Here is a 24,848-nt window from a genome sequence, read left to right as displayed (position 1 = left end):
CCTTTTTTCTTCTAGATTTTCCATCAAATGTTTTACGGATGGGCAGCGCAACGTTAGTGCTAGTGCCCCACAACAAAAATGTTTGGTTCCTGGAATAAGGGGATGTGGCTTGGGGGTGTGTCTGTGTGTCCGAGTCATAGTGATGGTGCTCTGTGTACTGTGTTTTGCATTGAAAATGTGATGGTTCTTGAGATTAATGTCCAGATCTCTATGGGATGAACCATCTCCTTTCCTGGTTTATCCATTTCATGAGATAGTTTATCATCTGTATAAATAAAACACATTTTACTACTAGTGAACAAGTCTGACTTCAATACGATCTGGCTTCTATTCGCTTTTCAGGTGTAGTTCCACTCTAATTACTTTAGTTCAATTAATATTTTAATAGTTAAATCCTATCCAGTTTAGCGGAGGATTTCAATTATTCACTTTAATCATTGTCTATTGATGTACACCTTTTTTTTTTTTTTTTTACATCTGAAAAAATAATCCCTTCTCTGCGTAGACACAGTGTAACTCTTCTGTCACAATTTGTCAATAAGCATAATAGAATGGAGAAAAACATCCCAAGGAAAGGAAAATGGTATATGATGATATGATAACAACTCTTTAATGTTTTTAAAATTTAAAATTTTGGGCTTTACAAGGTTTCATACAGGCTTTCTCAATTACTCTTATTTTTCTTTTGACCTCCTGTAGAAATTTCCATTGCTCACTTGTGTTTGAAACATTGGTTCAAACAATAGTTCTGTACAAAACTTTTTGAAAGTAATGGATTATATTCCATCTGACTCACAGGGGAGGACGACAAGCAGCTGAAGGTAAAAAATTTTCCATTCTAAAATATATATTTTAACCTGTAAAACACTGGTTTATGATGGAGGGGGGGCTATAGAACCAAAACTAAATCATCCACACATGTTCACTTGTATAGACTGATAGGGTAATAAAACATACAGAATATCAATATGTGCTGCATGCTCTGAACCCACATAGAGTACCTCTTGAGCCTCACGGGGTGATCAAACTCCATGGCTGCAGATATGATTTTCAAAAATCAGAGGATTAGCTTTTTGAGTATTTCACAGATCTGGAAGATCTGTCAGGCGGCGCTTCCTGTAAAATTACAGCTCACAGAGCTTATGCCTCCAGTATGACACAAAGAAATTATAAACATTTTGATAAAAATTAATGTGCATATAATATATCTTTCTTTTCTAACCTCTAACGGATGGAGAAATGGGCTGTTTTTAAAAATGTTATCATTAAATTTGGATAAATGGAGACTCGTCTGTTAAGCAAAGCCCTGAAAAACACAGACACTCATACAGTGACATATTCATCAATTAGCCTGTCAGCTGCTCATCAGCAGATCTGAAACACACAACATTTTGTTGTTTTGTTTTGCAAAATGACTGGATTTGAGGAGCCTTAAGTTGACTTCACCTGTGATGATGTCAGCTACTTCTTTACTTCTGTCTGAGTTTGCCAATGAAATGGAAACTACTTACAAAACTATTAATTTTCCACCCAAATAACCCTAGCAAACCCACTTGAAAGCTATCCAAGTATAATTAAAATTTCTCTGGATTCAACACATTCTCAAGTGCTGCATTTTAACAGCCCTTTTGGGAGCTTCTTCGACTAATCAGAGCGACTGAGGAGTATGGTCTGTTCGGTAATGGGTGAACACGTGATTTCACAGCTCCCAATGTGATTATACTCTTATTGGGGTCAGACATTCATAAAGACTCTTGAGTAAATTTCTCCCATCATTTGTGTGGATGACTTCATTTCTATCACTTTCACTCCACTGACTCAGTCCCTTTGAAACAAATTGTAAGCCACCAAATGGTTTGCAACCAAACTTCAAACAGACATAATAAACAAGAAAAATTGTCAGAACAGGCAGAAAGTGTCTATTTATCTCTTTGTGGCTTTGATGCACATGTTCAATTGATTTTGTCTTTTTCTTTTTTTGGAGACCTTATCATGAGATGGTTATTTTTCAGAGAAATAATAATAATAATAATAATAATAATAATAATAATAAAAATAATAATAAAAATGAAACAAACAACAACAAAAAACAAAAAAGCACAAATTTCAGACAGGCTGCTTTTATGCTCTGCTATTCCAGTCAACATACGGGGACGAAATGAAAAGGTTGGACAAGCCAGCTCATTGCCCTGAGGTGCAGAAAACCACTGCTCTGCTTCAAAATAATAGTTATTTATGACAGCTTACATTTTCAGAGGTTACCGTGAGTGAATCACTGCTGCTTTCTGTTCTGCTTTAAATAAAAGTACTTAAAATACAATACCCCACTTGTACAGTTTGCATTCCAAGTAATTGACCAATGCGAAGAAGTCAGCATAATTAGCAGATAACAAGTCTCCTTTCCTTTTTTGAGTTTCCTTTCTTTGAATCATATGTGGGGTGCGTTGCTGGAGACGGGCTGATGAATCCCTATTTATGTATACTGCATGCAGTCACTTTAAAAACTTGTAACGTCTTGTAACATCACAGTTGCTTTTCTTAACATTAGCAGATGTTGTTGCTACAATGCATGATGTGTCTCTGAGTCGTGTACACTCAGATAAACTGAACTCTTATGATACCGGCGCTTTCATCATATAGATAATCATTGTCATTACTCAGAGAAATTGGCTTTCATGAGCCACAGACACACTCAATTCAATCCAGCCAACAGAAAAAAAGGACACACAGCCTCTAATGTAGATAAAGGACCTCCTGATAAGTATATGCATGTACTGATGGTATGAAGGCTACAGAGGAAGGTTTATGAGCAGGGCATGCCAATTTGAATCCCCAAACAAGCTGGAGGTTGAGAAATGCTGTTTCCTCCCACAATAAAGGTCCAATGAGGTGCCCTTGAGCAAGACACGTAAACTAGTTAACGCTGGTGGCTCCCTGGTGTGATGTGCCAAATGACATGAATCTGACACCGCATGTTGCTAAGCACTGCAACAAAAAACAAAAAACAAAACACACCTGCCATATGGAGACAATTTCAGCCTTCATGGTCCTGTCACACAAAAAAAACTATGTTATGAACATAAAGCCCCATAAATGTACAACAATTCCCCAAATCACCATAGTATTTATCAATTGAGTGCGAATTGAGAGAAAGTAGCTGCACGGCTTCTAATGGGAGCAAACACAAAGTGTGAGGCTTGCAGTAATGTAACACAACAGCACAGGCACATGGTTTTAATCCATAAACACACAACTCGAGCTGCTTTGTGCAGCTGATGACATGGTATGTGTTTTCTGTGTTTTACTGCATTTGTCTTTTAGCTCTGCCAAGCTTTGAGGTGGTTTTGGATTGAAGAGAAGAAGGGTCTTTTTTAAAACTTTTATAAGCCGTGGGCCTGCTCTGCTTCAGAAAGGGAGGGGCAGTCCAACCAGAGCTGTGGAGGAAACCGCCTCCCCCCACACAAAAAAAGCAAACCAAACAAATGGCACAAAAAGTTATTTTTCAGATGGCTACTGTAAAAGGAGTCTTTGTGTCCTGAAAAAAAAATGGTCCAACTCACAGTTGACGAAATGCTGTAATGGAAAGGACAAATGGAAAGAAAGACTCAAAAGAGAAAGTACACCATGTACCCAGTGGGAGGAGCGGATTTTCTGGTGAGCAGCAAAAGATGCATTTTGAGGAAGAGAGCTTCTTCTTGAGGCTTCTGATCTGCTGTTTCACCAGAAGGCCTTGGCATGGCGTCAGGGCGTTGGTCTTGTTTCCAACAGCGTCACTCTTTATGTGACAGCAGCTTCATAAGACCTTAATAATGTGTTGTATTTTTCACTGCTTCAGTGATCTGTTGTGGCAGAACCGAATGCAACAGTCATGTTCAATGAGAAACTGGAGTCTGTCTAAAGCACGCCTATCTATCTTAAACACTGGTAAGTGGACATTGATGCTTCTGGCCGTTTCCTTGTGACAACACACATTTGAGACATGTTAGCCATTTACATCCGAGTTATGTGAGGCAGCGTGGGGCTGCAGTAACAGACAATGAGGTTACATATAAATGGGTTGTGTCTTAGTCAAGTGTGAACAGCTTGAGTTCTCATTGCGATGAATTCAAAAAGTGGCTACACTACATAGTCCTAAAATCGCCCTCAAGTCAAATCAAACAGAACTGAATGCATCTATAAAGCTCAAAAACACGATGGACTTATTGCCATCGATGACTGGGTTCAGGTCTGGTGACTTGGATGATGAACTGTAGCATGTGATTGTCATTTTCATACGAGGGCTCCCTTAAAGGTGACAAATGGATCCAAACCATGTCAGTAAAGCAGAGCCACAGGACCCTCTCACTGTAGGACTCAAGAGTTCAGACCTGTCCCATTTTTTACGTGTCACATGTGCACTCACCCACTTGTCAAGAAAATAGTGAAAGATGACTCATCTGACCATATAACTTTTTTTCTGCACTTCTCAGTAGACCAGTGCACCATCAAACTCTCAAATGTGCATCAATGATGGGTTTATGTCCTGAAATACTACTATAGTATCTGTCTCTATGTAATTTTCGACAGGCATCATGTCCTGAATAGTCATTTTCAATTACCTGAGAGAGTTGTTCCCCTCACATAGCCCATTAACAAACAGACTTCACTGTCTTTCCAATGTGACCCTATTTATTCTCCATGGTTTGAAATGCAGATGTGGGTTGAGCCCCAATTCCTATGGAAGACACCAGCCAGTTGAGCATCTTTGTGTCAAATGAGAAGAAGAGCGGTCAACTCCTTCCCCCTTAAAACTCACTTCAAACGTTTCCTTTTGCAGCCATTTTGATACAAAATCAGAACCAACCAGACCTGTCGGGGAGCATAGTGAGATGTTCAATGCTTCACTGGATTGTTCTATGCACCTGTATGGAGGCATATGGATTCAATATGTTTTTTCTTCTCATTTAATCAGGCTTTTCTTATAATGCTGTCACCTGCCTGAACAGCACACTACTCCCTGGGAGCTCTCTGAAACATATAATAACGCCTCCATCCAACTAGAAATACTGAAAAAAACCTACTGCGAAGAAACATTCCTGATGATACACTTTATGTGTGTAAATCAAGCCATTAACTGTGCCAGTTTGATACCTCTCTAGTGTCCAAATGATAGTTATTGTATGAGGTTGTCAGACATGTATGTAGCACAGCATATGCTCAAGCCTTTCAAAATTCACAACACTGGTTCTGTGGATCTGATGTAAATGAGGTCTGGCCTTTAGTTATGAATATATTTACAGTTGTTTATTAGATTTAAATGAGGTTGAGGAATTATATTTCACAAACCAAATGAAGCAGCACATATATTTCTGACTGCTAATGAGTGCTGTTCTGAACCATACTGATTCTCAATAATGACTGATCCTGCCAAATGCATCCAACAACGTCCAGCATTCAGATGTTCTGCAGATGCGCTAAATTCAGCAAGAATAACGCCCATGGAAATAAACACATCCAGAGCTCTGCACTGCAAAGTATGGAATGTGTCAATAATGCATTGTCATAAACATGCTTAGCCATGTGGAGTTACACCGCTGAGGCACAATAGTCCATTTGTTGGGTGTTTTTTTTACCAGAGGAGGTTGGGGAGTCAAATGGGCTACTTTCATAGATATCATCCACATATCAGTTTTTGTTTTTTGTTTTTTTGTCGACAATGTGATCGATGTGATTTATCTGGAAAAGCCACACATATGTGTTATTGCTGGATAAGGATGTGCAACACTGAAACTGTATGCTCAGTGTTTCATGAGTCTGTGTCACGTGTAAGAAAACAGTCTAAGATTATAGGCAGAGATTTTCTTCCTGTGTGTAATCTCACTGAATGGAACCACAGAGTGACTGACTGAGGTGACACATTAGGAGAAACTTTGTTACTGTAAAATGTGTCTCTTTCTCTGCCTCACTGAAAAAAAATTCAATCCAGACATTGAGTCATCCAAGTTGTTTCTTTTAATCTGCTTTTACTTTCACCATGAATGCCACATGAAAAGAGAATACTTTGCATTCACATTTTTTGAAACATGGTTTGAAAAATCTGTTCTTTGTGAGTGTGGAGGGGTAGAGGGAAGATGACATGGGAGGGCGTGACAGGGTGGGGCTGGGACCGAGCGGCTTGTCCTGTTGTAGTTGGCAGTGAAATGTTCAGCCTCGCTCCACCACAACATCGTCCTCTTGACACAGAGTGTGTTTCTTGTCTGGAGAGTGATTTATTAAACCGTGTGCTCATATCATACTCTGGCTCTCCCAAGGTCTAGTGGTCCTACATCATTTAGCTGCATGCCAAGAAAACAACGCCACAAGGCTTTCTTTTTCTTAAACTATATATTTTTGTGCCTCAGGATTCACAGGAAGAAGGTGTACTGCATGTGTAACACTGGCCACCTGCTCATAGTTAAAGCACCATTCATAAATCCACGACTCCAGGATGTTCCAGCACACATATTCCATTCCGCCAACAAACCCTTTATTTTCTCTCTCACTCATAAAGACCTCTTTGGGGCTGCTAAGTTTGATTCCAAATGACCTCACTCTGTAGCGATGTGATTCACAGGTCAGCAGTGAGTTCAGACATACACCATCATCAATAGTTCCTGACTTGCATTCAAAAAGGCCTTAGGAGGACTCTTCTGGTCAAGGTAAAAACATTATCATTTGTGAGTGATTAATACATCTGATAGCCCCAGCTTCAAGTGCTCCTGAAGCCGCATGCCTTACAGTGAGACAAATCAGATCATTGCAAAGTGTTGGATCAGTATGTCACAGGCCGAAATGGAGCATGTAGATCTTACAGCGATGACTTAAAGTGACTTTGGGAATAAAAGCAATATGAGTGAAAATCTTAAGCCCAGTTGTAAAAACTTGTCTGCAATGATACCATTGTAAATAGTAGTAAGGAGGTGCAGCAGGACATCAAATATCATTGAAGACTCACCAGTGATGGGGTTGAAAATATGACACTAAATGTGGTAGTACCCTTGTAAGAATGGATGTAAATTATGAAATCATGAAAACATGTGATTGAATCATTTTGGAGTCATATATTACAGAAGGTTTTATTAGAGGTTGTTCAGTGAACTACAGTCACACACTAGAACTGCTGAGAAAAGGTCAGGGATTTCAGAAATTCAAAAAGAACGCTTGTCTGGAAATGCTACAGAGCAGTTGCTCTTGCCCTGGAAAGCATTGGTTTGGTCAACCTTATTCTGAAGGATTCATTTTTTCATAAATACAGCTTTTACACTTTTGCCTCAGAGCTACCAGACCTGGGCCATTACTGTATGGAGTTTGCATCTTTTCCCTGAGTTCAATTGAGGTCTCTGAAGCGAAACAGATAATTTAAGTTTCAGCTGTTCTTTAAAATACGTTTCATAAGCTACATTGGGAGGTTGACTGTTTTGTCTCATTTTGATTGCATTCCTGGCTCCCCCAGGGAGCTCACTCTCTCGCTTTCTCTCTCTCTTTCTCCCACTCTCAACCCAATCGGTCGAGGCAGATGGCCGCCACCCCTGAGCCTGGTTCTGCTCGAGGTTTCTGCCTCTTACAGGAAGTTTTTCCTTGCCACTTGATTTCCATATCAGAGAGGGCAGCTTATGTTTCCACAAGAACAACTTGGTCGGACCAAAATCCTGACCTCGCTGACATGTTTATGCAGCTGATTCCCCTGTATCAGCTCCCAAATAGTATCCACTCTGCCCAGCAATGAGGCTCAGCACTGCTAGCTCACCTGCACACACAAAGACAGATGTCAGGTAGTAGCTAATAATTTCCTGGCTGCAGAACAATATTTAATCTTTCCAGAGATCACCATATTTACATATGTGGAGCAGATTTCATCTCTCAAAAGTGGCATCACTGGAGATGCTACATTGAAAACAGCAACAGTATGGAGACTTTTTTTTATTATTAATTATAATAAAGTGAAGAATTCCTGTTAGAGGAGAAGGGACGGTTACAATATGTTAGCGTGTGTTTAATGAGCTCACTCATCTGTGGGCCTGTGGGTCTTTTGGTTACATGTCATTTCAGTTTTTGGGATCAAGCTTCATTTCCACAAGCAAAATGACCAAAGTAATTGCATTCTTTGCATTTTACTTGTCACCTAAAGGCACGAGGAAATCAGAAATACTACACACACACACAACATCACAGCCTCCTCTGCCTTTGACATCCAATCAAGTCTGGGGATAAAATACGAGATTTGGCAACGCCGTCAACTCGGTTTATTCTGCCCTCACTTGCCAGGAAAATATTTGTGATCACAAGTAACTACCAATGACCCAATGAATTTTGTACAGCAACAGCTACTGAACAAGTGAGTGTTGAGACTTTCACTGAAACAGCCTACTCTGACAAATTACAGATGGAAACTGTCTAGCTCTATATTTCATTGTCATGTCCTTGTCTTAATTCTCAAACTAAAAGTGACTGTGTCAAACTTTATTTCCCCCAATTATTTGAGAAAGTTTATAGAGGCTCTAAAACCATTAGATGGAAACTTTCCAGTGATCTGATATTTCTTTGTTAAACTTAAGCTCACTGTCTGAGGTGGAGCAGAAACTTTTGAGTGTAAAATATAAGAACCATCATGCTTAAAATTGCTTTTGTGCCCACAATGCCTCAATCCCCCCTTGACCGTAACCTGATTAAAAGTGTCCCCCTTTCCTTTACCTGCTACATCTCCCATTTGAGACCGAACTCTGGGTAATTAGTCGACTCAATAAAGGGTCATGGCTTTAACATGTGTTCCCCTGCTGATGTGGAAAGAGCAGATGAGTTTATTCGTTCAGTTGAGGGAGGGAAAAGAAATGCCAGGGTGCTTGCTGATGTTTTTGTTGTTAAAAAAAATTTATGTGCGTTAGAGAGTGCAGCAGCTCTCTCAAGCAGCCCTCTCAGCAAAGTGGTCTCTGACACAACAAATTAGCTGTACAACAAGTGGAGGTTACGGAGCCGGGATCAGACCACATTGTTGTCTGTGGATCAGTAGTTTGGTTAAAAAGGGGAAGTAGAGTTGTCTTGCTGTGGCAACATCTCTATGGTGATTAAATCTAATGTCTTTTCCCCTTTGAAAGAGCTAGTGATTGGGACAGCCTGGCAATGAGCTCACTAAGCGTAAACTGAACTCACTGATATTTAAAATGCCCTGAGTGGCTACTCTCTGGTCACTCTTACAGTGGAGATTCATCCTCAGGAGAAGATTGAGAACAAATTTTTTCGCTCTAAAATGATGGGATTCTTCAAGGTCACACAATCAGCCTCCCCATTCTCTGCATCTACTTTCTCTACAGTCATGTTCCCATGGCCAAGTCTGGCACAGAATGGTGTGTCAATTTGGACAGATGGCCACAAAAATACTGGTTGTTCTTGGTGCAAGCTCATCTCTCCTGTCGTATGCATTTCTTCTGATTTGGCTCATCATTTGTTGACTTCAGTGTACTCAGCTGTTGTTGTCAGTTTATCCAAGATTTTTTTTTTACTTATTTCCAACAAACTGTATTCTCCTTCACAAGATAAGGCACCAGATAATGTCTTCTGTTTCTGTGTTTGTTTAATCAGGCATGGTTGGTTCTTCTTGGTTCTTCAGCAAGGCAGAGTTTGTGGAGGCCCTTACCAATAAGAGAGCGGGATTATTATGACGTTTTGATGATTATGACAGCACGGCGGCATAGTGGTTAGTGCTGTTGCCCCACAATTAGAAAGTTGCCGGTTTGGTTCCTGACCTGGGGATGAGTGGATTTCCTCCTAGTGTTCTAGTTTCCTCCCAAAGTCCAAAGACATCATGTTTGGGTTAACTGATGATTGGTTGTTGGTCTCTGTGTCTGTGTGTTGACCCTGTGATGGACTGGTGACCCTGCCCTTGCCCAATGAGAGCTGGGATTGGCTCCAACACTCCCTGTGTCCCGAAAACGAATAAGGCAGATGATGAATGTTTGATTGCAATTGACAATTGACTACATGATGTCAGCACAGCTGATTATTCTCCAGCCCTTTCTCACTAGTACTCATGTAATGTCAGTCAAGGCAGCAAATATGCTTTCTTTTTTGCAACTAATAAAAACCTCAAAGTTTACAATGATGTGACCAGGTGGCATCAGGGAAAGACCCACTTTGAGCTAGGATTGGGAAATGGCAGGAGGAACGGTGGTGGGTGCCCTCCGCTAACCATCCTGACTTCCTATCTGAGATCACAAAATGCGTTAAAAGAAAGCTGTACCAGTCAGTGTGCTTCATTAGGTGTGCAATCACTGACTATGTTCACATTCATTCATCATCAGATCATCATGTTGAGACCAACTCAGTGTTCTGTAAAGTGTTGTCTTTCTGATGAGGGAAATGTGCCACAATGTCCCTACATATTATTATTTATTCTTTTATTATTATTATTATTATTATTATAAATTAAAGTTCTGAGGTTTCAAAAATTTCTACGAAACAAGATAGTTCGATGAAAATATTGTTGACTCCATTCTCTTGTGCATAGGCCCCAGTCAATATAAAGTTACAGCTATCATCTGGTTCGCTTAGTATAGAGACAAAACATTGAATTTCTACCCCCAACTTCTTCATAGCGATTAAACCAAACAATACAAAATGATTTAGTGACCTTTAGAGATGATGGTAGAGAGACATTTAGTTACCTCTGGGCTGGTTATTTCCATGATGAGCTGCTAGTTGTAGCTAGAGTGAGAGCAGCATGAGTTTTTTCATGTAACCAATATGAAAGTATAATATTTGTACATATATTGACTTTCTGTGTGTCAAATATATTTACATATAAAATGAAAACACATATGCATGCTTACTGTATATTATTGATGTATACTATGTAAGCGTGTACCCCTCCTTAAATATATCAATATATTAACATATGTTCATATTAATGTACAGTTGTGATAGACATGTTTTACCTCACCTTGCAGCTATCTCATGGAACTATTTTGAGCTTCCCAGCATCTGTTTTGCCACATCTGTGTGAAAGATTCAACACGAAAATTACACAAGAAGCCTGGTTGTCTGACTTGGCAAACCAGTGACATGTGCTCGAGCTGGCCTGTGCAGCTGTCCTATGCTTCATAAGACTGGAGGCAGCCGTACAGTCAGTCTAACTTCTCGGGACACATAATTTCCTCAGGTTATTTTTAGCCTTCATAACCAGTGGGATGACGACATTTACTCTGGACTCTCAACACTGGGATTCTGTGTGAACCGCAGCACATACAGAACAAACGCCCTCAACACACACACAGAGGCATAAACACAATTGTGAACAGAGATGTGAAGTCCCCCACCCCCACCCCTGTCTCTTTTCCATCTTTCATCAACCCCGTATGAGGCAACAACCCCTTTTGTTGGGTGTCCTGTCTCGGTATATTTATCTGGAGGCTATTCCAGACTGTCATCCCAAGCCTGGTGCTTTCCCCAGCCCCCTTGATTCTGGCTGAACCCGGCCTGTAATGAGGCCGTCTGGCGTCAAATGACTCAGATCACTTCATGGTCCCTTGGCGGTGCTGATGAAGATTTTCAACAGAATGGGAGCTGGCGCTGATCTGCCTTTATGTTGGCATGCTGTGAAAAGAGGCTTTCTTAACTGCAGCCTCCTACTGCCTTGCAGTGGGAAGGATAGAGTTTAAAAAAGAGGGGGCTGTGTGTTCATATTTATTTTATATAACTAAAAATCATCCTCATGGAAAATATAGAAAATGAAGTTGGTGTTACCCACCAGATGTTACTCATCTGGTGTCAGGTGTTTGCAAAATGTTTCAAAACTTTGTCTGTAACAACAAGGCAGAACAATGTTATCCCTCTCAGAAGATACACATATCACAACACCTTCAGTAAAGCTCAATTCACAGCAAAGGCTAATGACATATAGGAGCGGAGAACTAATTAGAAACACACAAACTCAAAAAAAGCTCAATTCACAGCAAAGGCTAATGACATATAGGAGCGGAGAACTAATTAGAAACACACAAACTCAAAAAAAACAAAAAACAAACCATTAATTTGATGCCTGATATCTCATGATCAACTGCTGCAGCCTTGTGCTTATGAGTCACACTCCCCCTAGGCCAGAGGGAGTCCCCATGCTCACAGTGGACTTCTCTATATTTAGAAGAGTGAGTCATATTCATGTGCGAGCTACTGTCCCTGCTGGATGTGCAAATATAGTGGACAAAATTCTTTAAGGGTGGTGCTAGGTAGAACATTTAACACATATGAAATGCTGCACATGCCACATGATTGAGGATGCTTATTTCTGTTGTGTGTGGCTTGCTTGCTAAGAAGATCCAGAGCTTGTTGATGGACCATGAAGATCTGATAAGAAACCAGCCTCTCCATCGTTGTTTCAACAAATGCTTCACATCTAGCATTCTCCAAATATTGGCTAGCTGTGGCAGCCTTGCATTCTTTTGTTGCAGTTGTTTTGTCTATATTAGGTTAAGAGCAGCGGAGGGACAGTTTGATTGAATCCCCCAGCTGTGGCTCACTACAAACTGACCAAGCCATCTCCAGATGTCAGAGTGGAAATCTCAGGCTTTTCCCCTATAACGAATCTCAAATGAGTCAGCCTGACACTGGAAACATTTCCCATGACTAAAGTTGATTTCCAGCAGCCTTTTGTTATCCCACTAGCCATATCAGTACAATGCCACTGATCGGGCATGTGAGTTACACAAGATGTAGGGTCTTAAACAAAGCAAGCACTGTCCATGATTTGAATGCAGACATTAACCTACATGATATTACCAGTTGGTAGCTGTGTAAATGAACATTAAAGATTTTGGGTGATATATTTCATTTTTATTTCTTCAAAAGCTTTTCAATATGTTTCCAGTGGATAAGAGAAACAAGAACAGCAGAATAGAACTAGTTCCTATTTATTAGCCCAAAACAGGATAAAACATTATTCCATTCTCTGAATACTCTTAAAAAAATGAAAATGAAGAAGAAGAAGAAGAAACAAAACAAACAACAAAAAAAAACCCACAGAGGCCACTCTTATCGAGGCATCTGGTCATGCATAATTCCTGCTTATTGAAAACTTGGCAGTGTGGCAGTGATGACAATTTTCTCTGGAGTTTTCATTTTTGGGCACTAAACTCCCCAACAGCTCTTATCAAAAATAAACACACAGAGCCCAGCTGATGCAGTGGGGGAGGGAGTGTAAGCTCTATCTTTCTCAGGGTCATAACCACACTTTGATTTTAAATATTCCACTTCAGTTGGGCCCCATTGTGGTCCAACAGGTATCCAAACATGCATGACATTATCACTTCAGTGCATTGACACAGGTGGCATTTGTCACATTGTGTTATTTTCTTTTATTTGACTCTGTTTGCATTTGATGATACTGAAAAATCGAAATATTTTGGTCTTATTGTTATCCATATCCCATTGTTTCAAAGAATCAAATCTAATCTTGTGGTCTAGATTTTAAGCTTTTGCTGAAGGACACAAATTTACCAGAACTTTTACTGGGTCTTTGGCTGCTGTGTAATTTAATTTATGGGCATGTTGGGTATGTAACTACCACTGTCCATCAGTCCAAGTCTTTGGTCCTGCTGCATAGATGAATAAAAGTGATTTCTTCATTATTTATGATGACAGATACGGCCAACCACCTTTAAAAAAATGGCATCACATCAGCCTCAGGTGTGTTTTGTGTTAGACTCTGATTTTAGTTTGCTTTAGTCAGAATTTGACAGGAAAGCTTGTCTGCAGAAACCTGATTGTGTTTTTGTTGCAAATGCTGAGTGTAGTTGATGAACTTTCTTGATCCGCAACATTTCCACCCTTTGTAAAATGCAGTGAATGAAAAATAAAGCTGTTCAACTTTACTTTCATGTTTACCAAAATAAACATAAAACACACGCACAGATGAAAAGTCCCATTTGCCTCCAGTCCGGTAGCTTTAAAACTCTTTGATTTATATGTATTAAGAATTGTAAAGAGAATGATGCCCTTCAGCAAGGCATTTACTGTTTTTTCAGTGCAATCTTCCAGAGTTAATGTTGACTATTTTCCGCCTTTATTCATGCAGCGCTAACCCACGCTGCTGCTGCTGCTGTAGGTAAGACTATGTCTTTAGAATTGCCTTAAATTGCATGGCATGAAGGCAATCACAGTTTAACAACAATTTGAAATCCCAAATTGCCACTCACAGACCTGAAATCTGGGTGTACACCATCTGTCACTAAACTGCTGCAAAACCCCCGTCTAATTCAGCCTATTTGACTGACGTGAAAACAAAGACGTGAAACAACACTGGGCAAAAACCATGAGATGGCCTTTGACCTTCAATGTTGGGACAGAATGTGGGCCTGTGTTTATGTACAGAAAATCACACCCAGAGCTAAATGAGGACTGTGTGTGGGCCGTCTGCCTGCTCTAAGCACATCATGGCCCTAAAAAATAATCCAAGGAGCTTGCCTTTGACAGCCAGCAACCTCAAAGAGAGCAATGTGGGAAAGATCATCTGCCAGGGGAGTTTAGAGTCTTCAAGGCAAGGGAATGTGTTTTTTCAGCATTCTTGCATCACAATAAAAATTAACTGAGCAATGGTATGTGCTTGTGCTTTGAAGTCACTGAATCCTCTGCTTTAAGTCTAACAACAATGCAAGTGATACACTGAAGAGGAGGAGAGAGTTTGTCTCCTATTCTAAATGGGTAGCGCATCTCACAGAACTCTGTCTGATAGCTTCAGAACACTTTCCTCCCTCTTTGAAGGATAACTCCAGTTCTTTACAATGTGGGTCTTGTTTTTGTTCTTATTTTTAGACATTATTCCTGTCTGTAATTACAGCGTTCCAATCACCAAGTTAATTGCTGAGATCTGGAAGGTTTAACAAGAAGTCAGCTGGGGAAAAACACAGACGAGTCAGACTGGCCTTAAAGAAACCCAAGTGCAGGGCCTAATTAATGGATCTGGCGGCCCCAGGGCAGAAATGAATTAGTGGGCCCCTACTCATCCCATCTCTCAAATTCTCTTTACATGTATGTATATTTTTTATTTGCGGAATCTTCCAAGATGCACAGCTGGCCTAATTAAGCTCGAGGTGACTTTGCAGTCATAGCCCCTAAAATTTGAAATAGATTTCCAGAAGAGATCAGACGTACAGAGTCAGTTCCTGTTTTGTCTTCATTGTTATTATTATTATTATTCTCATTATTGTCATTATCTGTCAAATTCATGGCTTTGAGCTGACATACTTATCTGTTTATAATCCCTGAGAGTCAGCAGTTAACATGAGCTTGGCGTCTTGCTGAAGGACACCTTCACAGGAGTGTCACAGGAATCAAACCTCTAAAACAGGGGTCTGCAACCTTTATTATCAAAAGAGCCATTTTGCCCCCTCTTCTACCAAAAAAAAAATCGTCGGGAGCTGCAAAAAATAACAGATCTTCTAAACTTTTAAAAGTTTTCATCTTTTATTTATTTTACCTGTTACAACCACCAAAATAAATATAAAATTAGGAGCGTCTTCGTTATAGAGTGCAAAGGAGCAGGGCAAGAAAGGTTTCCCATAAAGCTAACTTTGTATTCTTGCAATGATGTTTTCCTCTGGCCAGAATTCGAAAAAAACAGACAAACAAACAAAAGAAAAAAACAACAAATGTAATAAGCCATGACTCAATGAAAATTTCTGTTTGGGTGGCAGGATAAAACATCAGGCAGGTAGCAGTGAGGAAGGTTATATCAAACATATAAACATTATCAATGTTGGTTGTCTCCCAAGCTTGGTGACATTATGTGAATTGGATTTTTATGCAGTCAAAGGGAAAAGCTCAATGAGCAAGATGCTTGAAAAGCAGTAAAGAATTGCTCATGTTCAGCTCTTTAGTTTTTCAAGATATTAACTTTTTCTGTGGTACTTAATTCCTTTTTAATTACATACTGTCTTAAGTTGATGGCAAATTATTATTATTTTTTTTGCATATTTTCTGCGAGAGCTAAAACTGGGTCTCAATATGAATTTCAGTATTTCAATCAGAGCGTGAATTTACAATATTTTGTTACAGATTACAGCTTGTATTGGAAGTCTACACCAGTGTGATAGAAAATTATTATAGTATATAAAACTCCCTTTGAGGATGAGTCTGAAAAAGTTGGAATGACTGCTTATGTTTTTGGACATTCGATCCTTCAGTCACACGTGGATGGATTTCAACAGCGAAGCAGCTGACACATTTTGCTCTACATTTACAAACACTCAGATGTTCTTGTTTGGGTTTACTCCAAATGCCACATTTCTGCCCTGTTCTAACATTTTGTTGTGTTTGAACCAGGAGGTGAGGGGAGGGTCACAAAGTGTGTCTGTGCGACCAGAGCACAAGCAGTCCAAAACTAATCTCATCAATTTCCTAATGGACATATTGGACATATTAATCTTCTGTGCAGACACTTGTAGTCACACTGTTCTCTCTGCCAGCACTCAAGGAACACGTGGAGGCCTTGTACTCAGACACTTCACAAAGCCCAAGCAAATTCTATATTTATTTTTCTCCCATGTTGCCATGGTGACGATATACCCTAGGGGAGATAGCAGGCTCATATGACTGTGAAGTATTGGGATGCAAATCCCCTTGTTAAGCTTTGCAATTAAAAATGCAAACATATACAGGAGCAAAGCATTTCTAAAGCACTCACAAATGTGCATAAACCATTAGACATTGTTTATAGTGCACATTGTTGTCTCATTATAATGTTATCTGAGACAAGAATCCACAGTTAGATACATGGTTATTCATTAAATGCTCTTATTGTAGCTTACATACTAATTTTATCTATCTGTCTATCTATCTATCTGTTTGTTTATCTATTTTTAAAGAAGAAGGAAATCATTTTTCACAGATGGGCGTGGCACTTCCGCAGGCGCACAAAACTTTTAGATGGCTGAGATGACAACAGCAAACCTTGTGAGACAAAGATCAACAAAATCCATTACCAGGCCAACCAAACAACTTGCTAAAACTTATTTCCATAACTGGGTTTGGAAATAAGCTCCCTGCCAGTCCTTGTTTTTCTTTTCCAAATCTTGCTGAAGTGGTGGTTCAAGGGCAGCCAGAACAACCACTGAAGAAATATAGAGCTGCAATAAGACTCTGAACAGGAAAATATCATGTCCAATTTCAGATGGAGCCATGATAAAATGTGCATAACCTCGATGCAGTTCACAAAATCCTGCTGTTTGTCTACTTTTAAGGGCAAATAAAAACAAATCTGTGTCGCTTTTGAATTTTATGAAATTCACTGACATTCAGGATTACACCTGAATGATTATGTCCTCAATAACTAGTGAAAGCAAGAAAGTTGAAATATATGTATATTTCTATGTGCAGCAGAAATGCCTGACATAATGACATGATGACATGATGGTGTAAGACTCTGGGAAAGTGGTAAGTTGCACCACTGAAGAGAAACTCATGGAAAGCGTTATTTTGAGGACGGTTCACTGTTCTGTGTTTGTGCCTCATGTTAATTAATTTCTGCTACTGAAGCTGCTGAGGCCAAAGATATAAAGTCTAAGTGGATGCAGGCACGCCACCTCTGAGACTGCACTTTGCTTCTTAAAGGAAAGGGTGCCAGCGACTTGAAGCACAGCCAAGGTATCTGAACGTCACGTGACTCATGGCCTGGGAGATTTGGATATGTAAACACAGGTCAGGTCTGAAACCTTCTGCAAGCCCTCTATGTAGTTGGTGAGAGAATTCCCCGACAGCTTGTGGCAGGCATTTTGTAGGGCTGGGGGGGTGTTAAATCTAATCAGTGCCTTGAAACATCTGGTCAACATTAGCTTTTAGCTCTCCAGGGTCAGTGGGTGAGTACTGTTCACACTGATGCAGCAAAGATTGTGCCAGCAGATAATTAGATGAGGAGAAATTGTACCCTAGTACAGTTTCCCCTATTTTATTCTGAAATCATTTTGATTAGAGGAACATTTGGTTTTAGATATGCTTAGAATCACCTCTATGGCACCATTTAACCTGTCAACGTTAACTAAAATGCTAATTACTGTATCTATGTCTAAATAAATGTACCGCACGCTTTTATGCAAAAGGTTTCTGTAAGTTGCTATCAAATGCCATGTGACCACACTCAGACAGCAGCCACTGGTTGCTAATTCTTCAGTGAAGGTGTTGCCATCATGGCAGTCGATGGGGTTTATCTGGAAATGAATGAACAGAGGGCCAGATGACTCCTTTCATGCTCGAGTGAATCTAGCTTTCCAGCTGAGCTTTGATTTGGGGCCACTGAAACAAAGTAACAGTCCTCCATTCCAGATCAAGAGCCACTTCTTCACTTTATCTTGCCAGTGAGGCGCTCGTGAAGAGGTGTGCCGGACTTAGCTGGAGTGGAATTTGCCATGTGAGTTTGAAGGGCTGACAGCAGGCAGAAGACAATGGGCCCAGCAGCTCCTCAAAGTCCGAGGCCAATCCCGCCAACACAATTTTGTGCTGAGGTGAGTTAGTTAAGCTGTTTCCAGGACACTGTTCCATCAACTTCCATCAACACACTGGCTTTTCCTCACCCAAAGCCCATGCATCCCACACAAACTGTCCTCACTTTTTGGGGAGGGGAATAAGAAGAAGAGCTTCTGAATGATATAAAGGTGCATCTGCAGCTTACTTTATTTGAGCTCTATGGTGCCATTGTATATTTCAGCCCTCCAGCATCCCCCTCCCCAATATGCACACACACACACACACACACACACACACACACACAGGTTCTCTCACTCCCTTACTAGCAGCCACACTCTCCCCCCTTTCCCTTCCCCTCTCTTGCTTTCATCTCTCCTCTCTGGGAGGATATGGAGCAGCCTTGCCTAACACTGTGCACTCCCCTCTGAAAGAGTCATTCATTGCTGCCGGCAGAGGGACCTCAGCTCACATTCTAACCACAGAGGGCTTCAACCTCAACTTCACTAATACTGCCTGGCTTTTGGCAACACTCATTTCAAATGGCAAAATTCTCAAGGTAAAAAGCTCTCACACACTCAGTCAGCCACAGACTGAAAGGCAAAATAACAACAAAAATATATCCAAAACAAAACAAAAAAATAATAAAAATAAAAAACAGCATGAGATGAAAAACCAACAGATATTGTCTCAGACCCTGGCCCTGGGTCAGACTTTTGGCAAATCTTGTCCCTGTTGCATTGGGTTTGATCCAAAGAAATGGAACTTTCACTGAATAGTATGAAGGCTGTCAGAAAAGAAAAAAAAAAGAAGAGCTGGTGTATAGTTGCAGGCTAAAGTTAAAGCTTACTTAGCTCAAGTTTGAAACACTCCTCAGCTTGTCATTCCATTCCATCTGATTCTCTGCTGTGCATCTCTGACAGAAGGAGGCAGAAGGGAAGGAAGAGGACACCAACAGAGTGATTTGCAGTGACACTTACCTCCATGGCCGGGGCTGGGGAGGCAGAGCAGCATGGTCAGGAATGCTCCGACAATTACCGACTGCAGGGCTGCCATATTTTGGTGCTCAAAATTTAGTCCTCCACTCTCACGTTAAACACGCGCCATTCAGAATAGACTGAATGAGTTTCCAGTTTTGGGACCTGCTACAAGATACTTCTTTATGTGAAGGGGCTGGGCTGGGGAGGGACCATGAGAAGGACGCCCTCCTTCAACCCACCCCAACGCACACCCATACACACACACACACACACACACACACACACACACACACACACACACACACACACCACTTACTGAACACTCTTACATACACCACTTCTAAGACTGAATCATCATAGCCTGCCTGTCTCTGCTGCACAGTCACAAATTCAAGACCTCTTGCTGAACACACATGTTCAAAATATCACACACACACACACACACAAACATACATACACACATCTTCTAAGATTTAGGCATCATATCCTTTTTCCCTCTGTTGCATTCACACACTTACATGTTCCAGAGCTGTTACCAAACACGTGCCCCTGACATATACACAAACACACACATGCATTTACATATCATCATCATACATACATCAGTTCACATGCATGCTTTGCCTGTATGACCCTTAAAAACTCCCTCTCCTTCCCTCCCTCCCCTATCTGGCCACTCCTGTACTTCTCCCCACTCACTTTTGTCTCATTCAGTAATTGGAGTGGTCTTTGGAGACCAGCAGCTGCCTTCTGCAACGATAAACCTTTTACTTTTAATTAAAAAACAAAGTAGGTTGCTCAACTCTCTCTGTGCTTTATCTTCCTGGCCTTTCCCTTGATCAATGTCTCATTCTTTATGTTTTGGTTCGACAAAGCTGCTCCTGAAGCTAATTAAACTGACACTTTAGCATGAAGTGGAGGCGACTTGTGTTGGAGTTTTGCATCCACTATCTCTCCTCCACTGATAATGCAAGGACAATGGGAAAGTTTTATGGCTCAAGTTATCCAAACACTTGGAGAGATCTTAATTGTGTGTCAAGTGCTGTTGCCAATTGTGCTCCACTTGGCTTTCGCTTTAATTTTTCTCTTTTTTCACCTTGTAAAACATGTACACACACCTCACAAGGATTAGTATTTTCTGGTTGGGTGCTAGGATTAAACCTCAAGTTTACTCTCAAAGACTGAACGTTCAATTTCACCTGCCTCACAGTCAGCTGGTTGGCAAATTATTCCTTGTTTTTGTCTGACAGCCAAAAAGGGAATACAATTAGAATTTTTAAAACTCTTCTTCTCAGGTGTGGAATAACTTTACAGCAATAATTCACTCTTGACTGCATCTTTTGCAGTTCAATTTGAAGTTTGCTTTTCAACAGCACAAACAATTCTTTGGAAATTAACTTGAGGTATAATAACCCATTCCAAAATATGAGAATCAGAGAGGCATTTTGCATAAATGGTGGAGAAATAGTATTTTATTTTGTTTTGTTCTCCATTTTCCATTTCAGAGAAGAGCAGATATAATTTTGTGATGGTTTGTCCTCTTCCTCATGATTGGAATTCATACCTACCATGTTTGCTCTTTAGATTTTGTTGTTGAAAGGAGAGTCTAAAATTTCTTGCCTTTAGATCAAAAGTATCTCCAGTGGTAATTAATTCAAGTGGCATTGATTTGTTGGGACCACAGCAGTCAAGGTGATGAAGATGAAGTAAACCTCTCATCACTTGACTCTGTAAAAAGTAGTGAATGATCCTAGCCCCAGGAAAACATAAGAAATAACACATGGCAGCTGTATAGGACATGGTTTATTGCTGGGAACCTTTCCTACACCACAGCCTCCCCGATTATTTCAGTGCAACACGAGCTACAATTAAAATGCACCCTCTGAGCCTCAGCCAATCGTTTGCACCGATGACATGCTCTCGCCTCCTTGGGGATGCATAATTTGCCTTTGAGGGATGTCACCCACTGATATGAGTGGGCTCCTGCAATATGTGAGAGCACAGAGAGCCTTATGCAATCCGCAGCACTAGTAGCCCCTGTAGCGTAAGTCTGCCAGATGATGAAAGTCAATGTGCGTGTGTGTGTGTATACTCAACTTTATCAAAGCAAAGTGATGCAACACAAAAGATCTTTTTGGGCTTAATAATGCATCAATGTGCTTTGATTAAAGGTGTCCTGTGGAGTCTTTATCAGAAACAGTTTGTTTACATTCAGCTCTTGCAAATATCATTCCTTATGTGTGTCCTTGAGGGCCTAGAAACATATTGAATGCAACGTCCACCTCATAAAGCATCCACAAACCCGCTTTGTTAAAGGAACAGTGGTGCTAAGAACCTCCATACATGACTTTAAAGGAACATTAATGAACCTTTTCTGCCACTTGAAGGCAGCAGAACAACCTGAAAGCATAATATTTGAAAAATAAATTGTTTTGAACCCATTAGCGGAGAATAGCCTCCTAACACATTCAGCAGCGACAAATGAACCAGATTTGTTTAAGATCTGTCCAGATGATTTGACTCAGTTTTAGAGTCTACCAACTACTGATTTAAATGACAAGCTGTTTAGCTGTGAAACGCGCCACTGAGTTCATCAGCTTTTCACTAGCTGTGTCTGTTCTGCTGGCTGGTTTGGGTCAAGTACTGCGCATTAACTTTATCTGAGCTTTTTTCCTTGTTCTAAAAAAAAAACAAACAAACATTCCAGCTGGAAATGAGTTTCATTATTTTTCGTCTGTCTTAAAACAGTCCTGGAAGAACCATAGATCACTGTAATAATTCCCTCTAGGTGAAGTTAACACAAGGCTTCAGCAGAAATCAGAGAGGGTTTCTTCTAAAATTTATATTTTAAGTCTGAAATTTGCTCCCTCTCCTCTCACCATCCATCACTTGCATCTCAGCACGGAAACAAGTTAGGATTCTCACATGACAAACTCAGAAAGGTGAATCCTCACATTAGCTCAAGATACACTACCAGTCAAAAGTTTGGACACACTTTTGCATTCATATAGGGATAGGGAAGTATGTCCAAACTTTTGACTGTTCGTGTAAATTACAACATACATTTTTAATACAGACTGTGGATTTTTTGCCCCCCATCACTTTCACTGTCATGCTGGGAAGGAATCATTACACAGCCATGGAGGACAGGAAGCATAATTTCAGTGTTCAATTAACCTTTCAGGATAAATCCTACTGGCATGTGAAAGCTGTAATTAGAGATAGCCTCAACCTAGATCAGATAAATAAAAATACTCATGCACTTCTGCAACAATATGCCATTTGTGATTCTGCCACCTCCTCCTATTACTTGCTGTTGTTTCTCTGTGACTCTCTGGAGGCTGGAGTCGGTTCAGTGACTCTTATCAAACCTAATTTCTCCCCTAGTTGATGTAATCTTCACACAGAGCAGTAACAGGGGACATTTCTGCCAAAATATCACCGCTTGGGCTATCTAGAGTCGAATGAAGAAGATCTACAGTAACTGAAAAGTCTCAAATATCACCATCATGTGTTGCTGCAGCTGTCTGGCCAGACCACCACTATGTTCTCCAAGCCCCAGACTTGATTAAACCACAGAAAGTATGTCAATCTTACTCCAGACCTTTTTTTTCTCCCACCATCAGTATAGGAACTTGAACCAAATGCCAGATAATCACAACGTTGTATTTTGATCACTATGGTTTGGTGCATTTCAACTACAGTGAAATAATCAAGTGGCATCTGCACAAAGAGCGTTAGCTACATTGACAGGAGCAAAAACTCTGCTGTGGGGAAACAAGTGTTCCATTGGAGGAGTTTTGTGATTTTTGCTAGGAGATATTGCTCTTTTATGCTTTTTCAGCTAATATGTGCCCAGCACAGTTGCTACTCTTTTTCTCCTGTTCATTTTTATTAGCTCAGTTGTTTCACACAAAAGTTCACTTTTCCTCTCTTTTGTCCAAAATTGTTTTTGGAGATCAATTAAAAGGTACATTGCATGGCAACTAATGAAAAATAAAGAAACAAGCAAAAAACAAAAAATATATTCACCCACGATCCCACAATTTGGTTTCTGACAACCAAATTGAGAATAAACTGAAACCACCTTCTTACCATCAGTGCTCCTATGGCCACTGTGAGCTTGAAATCCTGCCATCTGACCAAATGGATGGTGGTTTATGAGTTGAAAGTTGTTTTCTTTTTTGAAGAGTTTGCAGGTTGCAACCCCTGTCAGTTAACAGAACAGATACGCACTTTGATGAAAAGCAGTGAGCTGCACAGCCTGCAGTGAACTTGATTCTAAACAGGGGAAAAGGATATCTGTTATAAATCTACAATAATTGGTGGGGGGGAAAGAGGTCTTTAGAGAATAAACAGTGAAAAAAGAAACTTGTATGTCAGGATATTTTTATCCATAGCAGTTTGTTACTTTCCAAATAGAATCAATCAGTTTATAGAATATTTATCACAACAACACAACAATGTGCCCAGCATGAGAAGTGAATGTTTTGATGATGATAGAGAAAACATTCCAAGGTATGACCTTGGACTACAGGTGAAGTGTGATGTAGATGTTTTATGGCCTAGAAAAAAATAAAGTCAAAAATGATCTGCCCTTTTCCAAAGTGTGCTGCATAATAACAGATTATGACAATAATTCACAATGCAGAATCTCAATTAGTAATTTCTAGTTTTAAATTGTCAATAGTCTATCTATCTTGTGACCTGATCCATTGCAGATGTTCTATGAATTTCAAGTGTTTCTGTTTCAGGACCAAGCTCTGGAGCCAAGAAATGGAATTCACCGCGTACAGTTTTGAGATAAAATTAGGTTTCCAATGTCCCATATATAATTGTGTACACAGGATCACTGCCAAATAACTAAATATGTCCTGCACAGAAGAGGCTTATATGGTTGAAAAGTGGCAGATTAATTCAAATAATTCTATTTTAATCTTTGGGAACGTACATCTGCAGAGTGGTGGTGGTACTGGAGTGTGATTAACATGCCCAGCGCTACCGGAGATGTGTTGATTGAACTTTGGATTTTGAGTTTGCAGCCCAATGTTTACGGGAGACAGGCTGAAGGGAAGCTCTGCACATCAAAGGGATTTTAATCAATAAATGAATCCTGGCTGCATGTCCTGCAATCACTATGATTGTGTCCTCACTGACAGACAATTGACCAATGAACAGCCAACATTTTCTGATGTTTTAAAAAATAAATAAATAAATAAATTCTCCCCTCTCTTAGTCTATTACACCCCTTTTCCCGAGAAGCCATCGGCAGTGTCAACTCAAATCGCCGTTCTCAGCTCACACAACAAAATAGGCTGACTCATTTGTACCTTGTGCTGAGGTAACGTGCTGTCGCCCATGTGTGTCAATGGTGCTAATTGCTATGACAGTATCAGTGTCACCTTCAGC

General features: G+C 40.2%; 1 protein-coding gene across 1 annotated transcript in view; it reads right to left on the bottom strand.

The window, feature by feature from the left end:
- cspg4 (chondroitin sulfate proteoglycan 4) overlaps positions 1-19,572 on the bottom strand; it is a 62,685-nt gene extending 43,113 nt beyond the window's left edge. Inside the window, exon 1 of the mRNA XM_029523819.1 lies at positions 19,440-19,572. Coding sequence (XP_029379679.1) covers positions 19,440-19,515 — 76 coding nt within the window. The 5' untranslated portion in view covers positions 19,516-19,572. The remainder of the gene's footprint in view (positions 1-19,439) is intronic.
- Between the last annotated feature and the right edge of the window lie 5,276 nt (positions 19,573-24,848).

This window comes from Echeneis naucrates, chromosome 16 (genome assembly GCF_900963305.1).
Source record: "Echeneis naucrates chromosome 16, fEcheNa1.1, whole genome shotgun sequence".
Taxonomy (NCBI): Eukaryota; Metazoa; Chordata; class Actinopteri; order Carangiformes; family Echeneidae; genus Echeneis; species Echeneis naucrates.
Note: the sequence above shows the minus strand (reverse complement) of the source record. Positions and strands in the feature narration are given on the sequence as shown.